The 12295-nt window shown below is 41.0% G+C and overlaps 1 protein-coding gene across 6 annotated transcripts; it reads left to right on the forward strand.

Annotated features, from left to right (window-relative positions):
• Positions 1–3126: 3126 nt before the first annotated feature.
• HNRNPH1 (heterogeneous nuclear ribonucleoprotein H1) lies at positions 3127–12295 on the forward strand. Of its 6 annotated transcripts, XM_047083030.1 has the most exons (14): positions 3127–3192; positions 3675–3803; positions 5140–5295; positions 5508–5651; positions 7136–7274; positions 8225–8403; positions 8485–8556; positions 8612–8745; positions 8889–9024; positions 9428–9487; positions 9580–9669; positions 10324–10416; positions 10882–10931; positions 11532–11689. In XM_047083030.1, exons 2-13 carry the CDS (start codon positions 3707–3709, stop codon positions 10929–10931), a joined length of 1350 nt encoding a protein of 449 aa, XP_046938986.1. In that variant the 5' UTR covers positions 3127–3192; positions 3675–3706; the 3' UTR covers positions 11532–11689. The 6 variants fall into 6 exon arrangements, with proteins under 6 accessions (XP_046938986.1, XP_046938961.1, XP_046938994.1 ...); XM_047083005.1 differs by lacking the exon at positions 10882–10931 and having other exon boundaries at positions 11532–12295; XM_047083038.1 differs by lacking the exon at positions 9580–9669 and having other exon boundaries at positions 9428–9517.

A 12295-nucleotide genomic window follows, 5' to 3' on the forward strand; every position in this document is an offset into this window, starting at 1 on the left:
CGACTTCAGCCAGGTCACGATCTCGCGGTCCGTGAGTTCGAGCCCCGCGTCAGGCTCTGGGCGGATGGCTCGGAGCCTGGAGCCTGTTTCTGATTCTGTGTCTCCCTCTCTCTCTGCCCCTCCCCCGTTCATGCTCTGTCTCTCTCTGTCCCAAAAATAAATAAAACGTTGAAAAAAAAAATTTAAAAATAAAACACATCCCTATATTAGAGAGGTTAAACTGTGAAAAGATATTTTAGAATTGATGAAAGATATAGATGATGAATAAATGCATGCTTTATCTCTGTGTAGGAAAGGGCTTTCTAAGCTTAAAGATAAAAAGTATCCATGGCTTTGACTTCATCAAAATTAAAAACTTCCTTATTTCTTTTTTTTTAAAGTTTATTTATTTTTGAGAGAATCCCAAGCAGTCTCCGCACTGTAAATGCACAGCCCACCTAGGGCTCCATCTGATCTGATGAAGTATAAGATCAAGACCTGAACTGAAATCAAGAGTCAGATGCTTAACTGACTGAGCCACCCAGGTGCCCCAAAACTTCCTTATTTCTTATTAAAACTATAACAAGCAAAAGGTAAGTGAACAGAAAGATATTTGGGGCAGCTGTGACCAAGGGTTAATAGCCTTAAAAAGACCACAAGATCACTGGAGAAAGCAATCAAACTGCCAATTTATGTAAGAGGGAGTTGGCTATAAATGTATAAAATTTATTCTACCTCACTAGTAATCAAACAGGTGCAAATTAGAGATATGGTTTTTCTCAGTGTTACATCACCAAAGATTAGTGGAAAGGAAATATTCAGTGCCAGCAAAACAAGGGATATGAAACCCTCACATACCACAGAGAGGATTTGTCAAGTGCTATAGCCTTTATTAGGGGCCTTCAAAAGACTCAGATCCTTTCATTAAATAATTTTACTTCTAGAAATTTATCCTACAGAAATGATCAAGTCTTTCTGTGATAATGATACATTACATTGATTTTTTTAAAGGATTTTTAAGTACCTCTACACCTTATGTGGGGCTCAAACCCACAATGCCAAGATCAAAAGTTGCATGCTCCACTGACTAAGCCATCCAGGCACCCACATTCTTATTATGGGAGAAAATCACAGGAAACTGTAGGAAAAAAACTAGGAAAAATAAACATCTTAGAAGTGTGGCCATATTGTTAAAAGGTAGAAACATGATTTTTTTAAATGCACTACCAAGGAGATCGGGGGTTTTCCCTCATCTGATCATAAACCAGTGTTCTTTGGTCATTTAATAAGACCTGAACTCTCAAACGCTGTAACCTATTAAGACGACACCTCCGGATGTTAATTATACCTTAATTAAAACAAAAAATTATAAGAAACCTCTGGGAAGTGTCTTTGTGATATCCTGGGGAGAGCATCCAAAAGCAAAAAAAAAAAAAAATGGGGGCGCCTGGGTGGCTCAGTTGGTTAAGCGTCCGACTTCAGCTCAGGTCATGATCTCACACTCCGTGCGTTCGAGCCCCGCATCAGGCTCTGTGCTGACAGCTCAGAGCCTGGAGCCTGCTTCAGATTCTGTGTCTCCCTTTCTCTCTGCCCCTCCCCTGCTCATGCTCTGTCTCTTTCTATCTCAAAAATAAGTAAAACATTAAAAAAAATCTCAAAAGCAAAAAAAAATGTTTTCCTTACTTGTGAACCACCCAGAAATAGACCTCCTGTCTGGAAGATTTGGGAGTCCCACGTCTTGGTGGCTTCAGCCAAAATGCCATTTCCTCTAGCTCTGTTTTCATTTGAGGGCAGGCAGCATTATTCACCCTGCCTGTTCTTTCTGTGTCCCTCTCACTCCTAGCCATGGAATTTTCCTTTACCAACAGCTTGTATTGCTCCCTGTTGAAGATCTGCTCATGCCTTCCCCTTGCACTTGGAGTTAACACCCTTGCCAAGACCTAAATGGCCCGTCAGGATCACCCTACCTCTGGGATCCTATCTTGGATCATTGTCCCCCTTTACTCCATTGATGAATCTTTCTCTAGTTTTCTCAAACCTGTCAAAACTGGATGTGGCTTCCAGATTATTACACTTGGGCAGGAACAAACTTTCGCCTAAGGATTTCGCCCAAATCCTTTCATGGTGGCATTCAGAGAGGCCTTCACTAACTGTCCAACACTACCTTATTGCTAACTTGTTTATGGCCTGTGTCCGTAGGTCTGAGGTGGAGAGGACAGGCAGGTAAGTTCCCTGCAGTGCTGGTGGGGACCAGGAACACCACTCATCTTGTGCCATATGCTCACATGGGGTGACCCGGCGTCTCCACCGGGGAAAGGGACTTAATAGTACCCACTTATCCTTGGAAGAATTAAGCAGGAACCTGCTCAGGAGAGCCGAGTCCGGCGCTGATGAAGTGCAGTGGGACACGGCTTCCGCCCACCCTTTCTCGTGGCAGCGCCCCGCGGCGTTCAGGGCCTGCCTACTGGGCGCCGCAGGGGGGGGAGGGTCGCGGGGGTGCGAGTTCGTTAGGGCAAAAGCCAGGTACGGGACTGAGGCACGCGCAGGAGACCCCGCGCGGGTCCGGGCCTCAGGCCCAACGGTGGCAGGTAAGGGGAGTGGAGGCACATAAGCCTTGGACATACTTCCGGTGTCGCAGCCCCCAGGAGAGGCCCAGGTGGTCATAGGCTGGTTCTAGGGAGAAAACGGGTATAGGCGGCGCCAGGGCGGGGAGCGGCTGTCCCTTCAGGTCAGCCCGGAGCACGGATAATAGGCTAGAGTAGGGGTAGGAACGTAGCCACCGCACCACACCCCAGATCTCGGGACGGCCTTTCATATGATTACTACAGGGAATGGATTGCCGCCATTCCCCTCCCCCACTCTGGCGGGTAAGGGGACAGAACTGTTTGAAGGAAGACGCATGCGCATGAAACTAAATCATAAACGGCAGAGGCTCGAAGTTCAATAACCGCGGAATGGCGCAGGCGCAAGAAAGCCCGGCGGGTTTATGGAGGTGGGAGGGGGAATGAGCCCAAAACGCGTGCGCACAATCATATGCTGCCTAGAGGGAGGCCCGTTCATGAAATTACGCATGCGTCTGAGCTCTGTGTGACGCAAGGGGGCGGTGCGGGCACCTAGCTGCGCGTGCGCAGAGCTTGTTCAAAGGGCCTTATTTAGGTTGCGCAGGCGCCCGCTGGCCATTTCTTCTCAGCCACGCCGAAGTCGTGTGTTCAGGTAGGTGAGTGTCGCTCTGTGTTTGCTACCCAGCGGCCCCCGAGGATGTCATTTTTTCGAGGACTGCTTATTCCCAGCCTTCGGTAGTGCCTGTGGGGCCCTGGTAAGGTGCGGGCTGCAACTAGAAGCCAGAAGTAATTCGCCGAGTAGCGGCGGGGCCGCCGAGGCCTGCAGGCCGCGTCGACTCTATTGTGTGAGATGTCGGAGGAGGCGGAGCGGAAGCGGCCGCCGCCATTTCCTTGCCTCCACGCTGGCGCTAGGCCAGGGCCCCCTCGGCTTGGGGCATCGGTACTTGGTGCCCACAGCGACTTCGGGCTCCTGGCCGTTGGCCAAAGAGGTGTTGGTGTTGGAATTGCTGGGTTTCGGGCGTCTGCACGGGCTCGCCTCATACTCGGGCGCCGCGGACCGTCGGGCGCCTCGAGGGCGGAGGGCTGTTGAATTTTAACATTTCCCCGTTCTGACGTTCATCCCTCGCCTTGCAGTCTGTTTGGACGCCAGGACCCACTAAGAGACAATGATGTTGGGCACCGAAGGCGGAGAGGGATTCGTGGTGAAGGTCCGGGGCTTGCCTTGGTCTTGCTCAGCAGACGAAGTGCAGCGTTTTTTTTCTGGTGAGTTTGAAGCGGAGGCGGGAGTTCGGGGCCGGAGCCGGCGGACGGGCAGGCGGGCCGTGAGGCGGTCGGGCCAGGGCGGGGCGGGCCGGGCCTGGGGCGCCCCCTGGCGGGGCGCGGGCGGCAGCCGTTCCCTCTGGGCTGCTCGCGCCCCGCCGGCCGCTGTTACGCAATGGAAATTGCGAAAGCCCCGCCCGCCCTCCGAGTCCTCTTGGGGGGAGTGCGGCCTCTCTGGCTGATTTTTTTTGTTTGTTTGTTTGCTTTACTAAACTACGTTTAAGCACTAGTCTTCTACGGCTATCTTTTCGAAAGGATAAATGGGATTTCTCTCTTCATCTTGAGAAAATTGCCCAGTTGCTGGGCAAACAATACTAACAATTTTGCAAAACCTTGAAGTGTAACAACTTCCAATTTTGGTATGTTCTTGAAGCAGGGTATTTGACTTCAGAAAGTTAAAATGTCACTTGTTAATTTCAGACAATTTTCCAAATCAAGATTTGGTAATTGTGACGAGTTCTTGCTCATTCTAGTTCTTGATCTGGCTCACTTTACAGTTGAGGACACTGAAGCCCAGGGAAATTTACTTGTCTGTGTAGCTCTTTTCCAGTATGTAGGTTTTCTGAATAATTTCTACTAGAATGTCCTTGTTCTCATTGCTAGTGTGAGTTTAGGCTGATAAAGATATATTTGGAAGAAATTTACAGGTTTTGGAAGGACACTTGTAGTATTGACTTACTGTCTGAATTTAGCCTGGGTAACGGAAAACGACCTGTAAAACGAGAACCAAGTACACTGGAAGCCACCTTGCGGTGAGCAAGACTGAGTTTGGCTTCAGCTGTGCAACTTGGAGCATTTTAGCTTGCTAACATTGATCCCCACTTAGGTGAGTATTGGCCCTGCAAATTTGGATTCACAGGAGAAATTGTGATGTTGCTGCTAGTAAGGTAAAACCAAGTGCCCTGGACCAAAACTTGAAACAGTACCCAGAAAATGCCATAAAATCAAAGTCCAGACTTATTTTATGAGGGGTTTCAAAGGATGTTCAATGGAGAAGACTTGGAAATCAATTTTGTTAAACTGTTTGGATTTTGGGTTTTCTTGAGGTAATGTATCATCTAGGGAGTAAGGAAGTTTGGGAGAAGTTAACGGCTTAAGTTCTAGAAAGCGGCTCTGGGATTTGGTAATATTGCTCATTCTAGGCTTTGCAAAAGCTCTGTAGCGGAGCATGAATAGGCGTTTCATCTGTATCACCCAGAGGTGGTTTTTTTTTTGTTTGTTTTTGTTTTTGTTTTGTTTTTAGTTTTAAATTCTGTATTAACGGTTGTTTTCTTTCCAGACTGCAAAATTCAAAATGGGGCTCAAGGTATTCGTTTCATCTACACCAGAGAAGGCAGACCGAGTGGCGAGGCTTTTGTTGAACTTGAATCAGAAGATGAAGTCAAATTGGCCCTGAAAAAAGACAGAGAAACTATGGGACACAGATATGTTGAAGGTTTGATTTATGTTGCCCTAGTAACAGTAAATAAAAACATTAAACACATAGAGCTCTATCTTACCCCTTCTGAATTTTAGGTATTTGACCGCATGGAAATGGTCATCTAAGGGAGTTTATGGCAGCTCTTCCTAGATTATCTAAAGACCCAGGAAGTCTGAACTTCGTTCTCTGACTTTCCAAAATTGACTAATTCTAAGCACCTCTTTCAGTATTCAAGTCAAACAACGTTGAAATGGATTGGGTGTTGAAGCATACTGGTCCAAATAGTCCTGACACGGCCAATGATGGCTTTGTACGGCTTAGAGGACTCCCCTTTGGATGTAGCAAGGAAGAAATTGTTCAGTTCTTCTCAGGTATGTAGTTGTGTTTGTTGCTGAGCAGTGAGTTCTGGCTAGCTTCTGGCAACATGTGATTTAATAGACCTTAAAGTTGAGTAGCTTAGATATTTAAACAGGTGTGAGTATATACAGGTGAATTAAATGTTTTCTTCTTCCTGGAGACCTTCAAATAATTTAAGCCCATCTTAAAGGTGGAAATTAAGTACTTTGAAAATGCTAACTTTGCCTATATTTAGTATTGTAGTTCAGAGTAGATCTTTGAGGATTGTCCTCAACAGCTTAACTACTTCCTCACAATGCTGTTCAGCAAAGTACTTCAAGTTAAAGGTAAGATCCCTTAACATTAGATTAGTTTGAGTTAGGTTGTTGTGATTTATGGCAAGTGCCTATGTTTTAAGACAAATTGGGTCATGGGCCCAGAAACGTCTCTAATGGCCTCTTAGTGGGGAAAAAAAATACGGAAGCAACTGGGTGTTGTAGCCAGGGAATTATGAACTTAATTAAAATCTAATGTAAGAGTAGTTTGAATGTAGTCTCATTGTCTGAAATAAAGTATTTTGAAACTGTTCTGGGCCTAAAGTATTTGAATGTTTTTATGCTGAAGAGCTGGTAAAATTGCATGTGTAGAAGAATGTTAGATCATATATTTTAAGTACTATTTTAATACTCATGTGATAAGTGGAATTAAGAAATCCTTTCATGGTTCAGTATAGTATGTATGAAAATCTTGACTTAGATATGTATCAAGTCCTAATATTTTGCCAGAATTCTTGAAATCAAGTCTGCTTTGATTGTTTTTGTCTAAATTGGTGAGAATTGAATGCTATCTGTCAACGTTAAATATGAACATAATTTCATATCTTCTAGGAAAGTGCTTTAAGCCCTTTTTGTAAGCTTGGGAATGTATCCACGGAAAGGATTTTTCATAGACGGAATTTCCAGAAGTGAATCATACTACTATTAGAGCATAAGAGTGCATGATTGTGCTGTGTAGATCAGTTGTTTGTTGAAAAGTTTAGATTGTATGTTTGTCAATTATATGACTTAAGCAATGTTTCAATTTGTATATGAAATGTTTAAATGTGTAATTTTTTTTAAAAGTTGAAGTTCCACTAACTTAGAACATTGAAATATAAATTGAGGTAAAAGGTGTTTTAAGTATAGTAACTGTTGTATTTAATGCTTGAAACTTTATTAAATTCTTGTGTAATTCTCAACATTAATTTGCATAGATTAGAGTGTTAATTGTTGAATTCTTAATGCATCCTGTGTTCGTTTTTTTCTTACATACTGTGCCATGGGGTGTGTTAAGAATTGAGTTATACTTTGTAATAATGGAACTTCATATTACAATGCATATGTAAAAAAGTACTTGTTGAAAGCATACCGTTCACCTAAAGTTAAAATTCTGGTTTATTTAAAGCTATAAGAAGAATCATTTCTGGGCTTGTGATGTTAATATTGCCCCCCTACTGGGGTTATTTGTCCTTGGGTTGAAGGGTTGGAAATCGTGCCAAATGGGATAACATTGCCGGTGGACTTCCAGGGGAGGAGTACGGGGGAGGCCTTCGTGCAGTTTGCTTCACAGGAAATAGCTGAAAAGGCTCTAAAGAAACACAAGGAAAGAATAGGGCACAGGTGGGGATGGATGGTTGGTTGGATTTGTCACTTTTCTTATGGTAAACAATTAAATCCATATTCTCTCTGCTTAGAAGAAAGAAACCTATTTTCTAGTCCCAATTGATGTTTTGCCACAATTTTCAAATTCCTATATTAAAGTCCCATAAAGCATTCAGATTAAAGTTTAGGTTTTAAAATTGTCCCCAGTTAATTTGGTCTCCCTTATGATACTGTAAGATTCCAAGATTCCTAATTCTAATCAATAGAGTTGAGAGACTATGGCTTTAAAAAATGTTAATGCAAACCTGGCTTTAGCTGTAATAACACCCACCTAGTAAATTAATATTACCATAAGAAAATGTGATACTTTCTGATCTTGTTTTTAAAGTTGAAATGCAACAAACTTTTTCTTGCTGTATAAATATTCTGCATATGTATTAATAAGCATAGCTTTCAAGAAATTGTCACAAAAGGTTTTATTCTCTTTGCTTGTGACTATTTTTCATTGAAGCATGCGCTTACCTATGCTGATTTCTACTAAAAGCATAGGCCTGGGGTATTATTGGCGAAAGAAAATGTGTAGTGTGGGCTAGACTGTTGGTGGAGGCTGGCTTTTTAGCCCACTTGCTATACATGATGCCAATGGATTTAAGACATGAAATGTTGAAAGTTGAGTGGAATTCTTTCCCTCCTAAAACATTTATTTGTAGTACTCCTCTCTACCCCTAAGGTTGGGCTCTCTGCCTCAGAGGAGTGAGTTATACTCTATAAATACAGTTTACATTAAATTTTACAATTGAGTGAATTTCTGGTCATTGCCTATGCAAATATAAGAAATCTGGCTTTAAATATTAGTCAGTTTCATGGCTATGACTACATTGTTTTCTTGTGTAACTAAATACCTGTATGAAATGAACTAATGTTTTTTCTCCCTTCCCCATCCCTTTCCTTCGTGAACAATGCTTTAGGTATATCGAAATCTTTAAGAGCAGTCGAGCTGAAGTTAGAACTCACTATGATCCACCACGAAAGCTTATGGCCATGCAGCGGCCAGGTCCCTATGACAGACCTGGAGCTGGCAGAGGGTATAACAGCATTGGCAGGGGAGCTGGCTTTGAACGGATGAGACGTGGTGCTTATGGAGGAGGTACGTCAATATGCAGATATCACAAGGTCTGTTGTTTGTGTAACTGTTTTCATTTGATTGATTGTACTTCTTGTCTTCCAGGTTATGGAGGCTATGATGATTATAATGGATATAATGATGGCTATGGATTTGGGTCAGATAGATTTGGAAGAGGTAAGGTAAGAATTGAATTTCTCAACTAAGGGATACTTACACTCTGTCCATCTAGACCTCAATTATTGTTTTTCAGGAATGTCTGATCACAGATATGGGGATGGTGGCTCTACTTTCCAGAGCACAACAGGACATTGTGTACACATGCGGGGATTACCTTACAGAGCTACTGAGAACGACATTTATAATGTAAGTGTAAGATAAATTTACAGGTTGTCTATTTCAGGAGAGCATTAAAAACTTGGTTCTTAGTCTAAGTGAAACAGTACGCTATAAATTTGTGTTTTCTAACAATAGAGATTTGACTTATTCTCTGAAATACTTATATTTAGTTCTTTTCACCGCTGAACCCTGTGAGAGTACACATTGAAATTGGTCCTGATGGCAGAGTAACCGGTGAAGCAGACGTCGAGTTTGCAACTCACGAAGATGCTGTGGCAGCTATGTCAAAAGACAAAGCAAATATGCGTAAGTGAGATTTAAGTGTCTTGGCCGGGGGTCTCTACAGATGGTTGAGTGACCAGTGTTTGTGATAGAGAAATAGTAGGGATGTATGAGAAATTCGGTCTGATGAGTTAGTTCTTTGGTTTGTGTTTAAAAAATGTGGGTTTAGTGGGATTGGAAGGGGTTTGTGATGAGAACATGGACTTGAATTATAGCCTTAATTGACTTAATTTAGATGAATGTTTAAATCAAAAGGCTGGTTTTTGAAATGTGCATAGTCCAATTGCCTGAGAAGCAGCTAGACTTTTTTTTTTTTTTTTTTACCAAAAGTATTTGAAGTTCACAGATCTACTTGTTTAAGAACTTAAAAGTGCTTCTCTCTCTTTCACCAACAAACACTTTCAAACTTTTTTTTTTCTCATTTCAGAACACAGATATGTAGAACTCTTCTTGAATTCTACAGCAGGAGCAAGCGGTGGTGCTTACGGTAGCCAAATGCTAGGAGGCATGGGTTTGTGTAAATATCACTTTAGTGTCTTTTTTTTAAGCTAACCTTGTATGCCTTTTCTCTCATTTCAGAACACAGATATGTAGAACTCTTCTTGAATTCTACAGCAGGAGCAAGCGGTGGTGCTTATGGTAGCCAAATGATGGGAGGCATGGGCTTGTGTAAATATCGTTAGTTTTTTTAAAAACCAAAACATATCTATATAAGTCGATTATATAAGTTAAGTTAATTTATATTTTAATGAGTTTAGCATAATTAAGTTAGGCAAAGAGTTTTCAATTTGAATTTTGTCTGGCTTATTTAAATCCTTGTGAGTTAATGTAAAAACTGTTTAGATGACTAGTTTTAAGTACTTTTGGGGGAGGGGATGGCAGAAACTAGTTCGGTTGTCTTTATGAAGTATAAGTCTAAAATTAAAAAGCACAGGATCAATAAATTCTTGGGCATAGTTGGGCATAATTAGGTGTTCAGTTATACCTGTGTATTCATATAACCTTACTGTATAAATTATGGGGTAAAACCCCACTAAATCCAGTTAAGCAGTATCTTAAGGTCTTCTCAAAATGCCTCTACTTTATGGAATCATGTGCATTTAGTCCTGCTGATGTGCATACTGTTGGCCTTTTGGTTTATAAATGTTTGACTAGTTCATACGATGGATAGTTTTGGTCATAGGCAATAGGCAGAAGGAGACAGAGGATTATAGTAATATAAAATCAAAACTGGAAAATCATAGATTTAGAATTACAAGCCCGGTACCACCAGGTACCACATTACATATGGCACAAGGTTCTAATGTTCTCTTAACTTAACAGCAAACCAGTCCAGTTATGGTGGCCCAGCCAGTCAGCAGCTGAGTGGTGGTTATGGAGGCGGCTATGGCGGCCAGAGCAGCATGAGTGGATATGGTAAGTGTGTTTTTCTGTATACTTGAGATAAGTTTTAGGCAGGTTTCTTTAGTTGGGGGAATATGCAGGCTTCTTTTTGGTGAAATTGGGGTTAATAAATAATATGCTTTTGATCCAAATGTAACTTGTTCTTTTAATAGCTTAATTTTCAGAACCAATCTTTGGGAGGGGGAAGTGTTGTATAAATTATTAGTCATTGCAACTTGGAATAATGTCGAGCCAGAAAACATCTGCCTCCATTTATTAAAAAAATTGTTCATTTTTTTTTTTTTCTGTCTTTTCGTTAGCATTAAATCCATTTTAGATGGAGGGAGAATTTTATAAAGTAGAATGGTGGTTGGGTTCAGGACCGTATTTACTAGTCAGTTTTATCCTAGGATTGCTTTTATTTGATTTTTTTTTTCAATTGGTCTAAAGAATGGTGATTTTGGTATTATAGTCTTACCCTACAAAATCCTTTTGCAGACCAAGTTTTACAGGAAAACTCCAGTGATTTTCAATCAAACATTGCATAGGTAAATATTTTCTCAAAAAATATAATTTAAATTCCCAATAGCAAATACTGATATGTTGTAATAACACTATTTCTATAGCAGTCAATGGCTCTGACTTAACTCCATGGAGGCTGCCATTTTGGGCACAGTGAGTTGCCTTTAGTCCAACTTTTGTCGTCTCACTTCCTGCCCACCATGAATAGGAAAAGCAAGAGACTGCCCCTGTCCTCCCTATTCATATATGCCATTCGATGGACACATTGTGAATGTTTATGGTAAAATTTTTTTTTTAAAATGCCTTGTTTAGCTTTAAAAACAACATGAAGTAATTTTGCAATTTTTGAAAAACACTAGTTTTCCTTTAAACTTAATTTTCTATGTTGATCCTGAAGCATCCAATTAAATGGTAGCACGAGAGTCTGGCAAGTTGGTACTGCAGAGAAAAGGGGTTAATTGAGACTTGTTTGGAGTCGGGAGTCCCCTTTCCCAAACATGCTTCTCGCCACTTGGACAGCAGCCATTTGTACTCGTATACTTTTTAAACTTTTTCTTGGAATGCTATATTTTATTTGACTGATAATCTGATAATTCTCCTGACTTGTAATATTGATCTCTTTGCAGGCAGCCAAGGAGCAGTGAACAGCAGCTACTACAGTAGTGGAAGCCGTGCATCTATGGGAGTGAACGGAATGGGAGGGATGTCTAGCATGTCCAGTATGAGTGGTGGATGGGGAATGTAATTGATCCTGATCACAGACTCTTGGTCAACATTTTTTAAAGAAAAAAGTTTAACAGTTTTGCAATACAAGCTTGTGATTTATGCTTACTCTAAGTGGAAATCAGGATTGTTTTAAAGACTTAAGGTTCAGTATTTTTGAACACAAACTTTCATCTAGGATGTAACAACCGAGTAAACTATAACTGTTAAACAATTTTCAGCTTTTCTCTAGTTATATAGTAGGATGTACTTAAGCAGTAAGTGTATTTAGGTTAAAGCAGTTGAATTATGTTAAATGTTGCTCTTATACCACATTACATTGAACACTGTTTGGATGCATGTTGAAAGACATGCCTTTTTTTTGTAAAACTCAATATAGGAGCTGTGTCTACAATTAAAAGTGAAAACATTTGGCATGTTTGTTAATTCTAGTTTCATTTAATAACCTCTAAGGCACGTAAGTTTAAGTTTTTTGTTTTTTTTGTTTTTTTTTTTTAAGTTAATGGGGGAAATTTGAGACGCAATACCAATACTTTAGGATTTTGGTCTTGGTGTTTGTATGAAATTCTGAGGCCTTGATTTAAATCTTTCATTGTATTGTGATTTCCTTTTAGGTGTATTGCGCTAAGTGAAACTTGTCAAATAAATCTTCCTTTTAAAAACTGCA

This window comes from Lynx rufus, unplaced genomic scaffold (genome assembly GCF_022079265.1).
Source record: "Lynx rufus isolate CCGP_SWC_20201006 ecotype Redwood Valley unplaced genomic scaffold, mLynRuf1.p SCAF_1, whole genome shotgun sequence".
Lineage (NCBI taxonomy): Eukaryota > Metazoa > Chordata > Mammalia > Carnivora > Felidae > Lynx > Lynx rufus.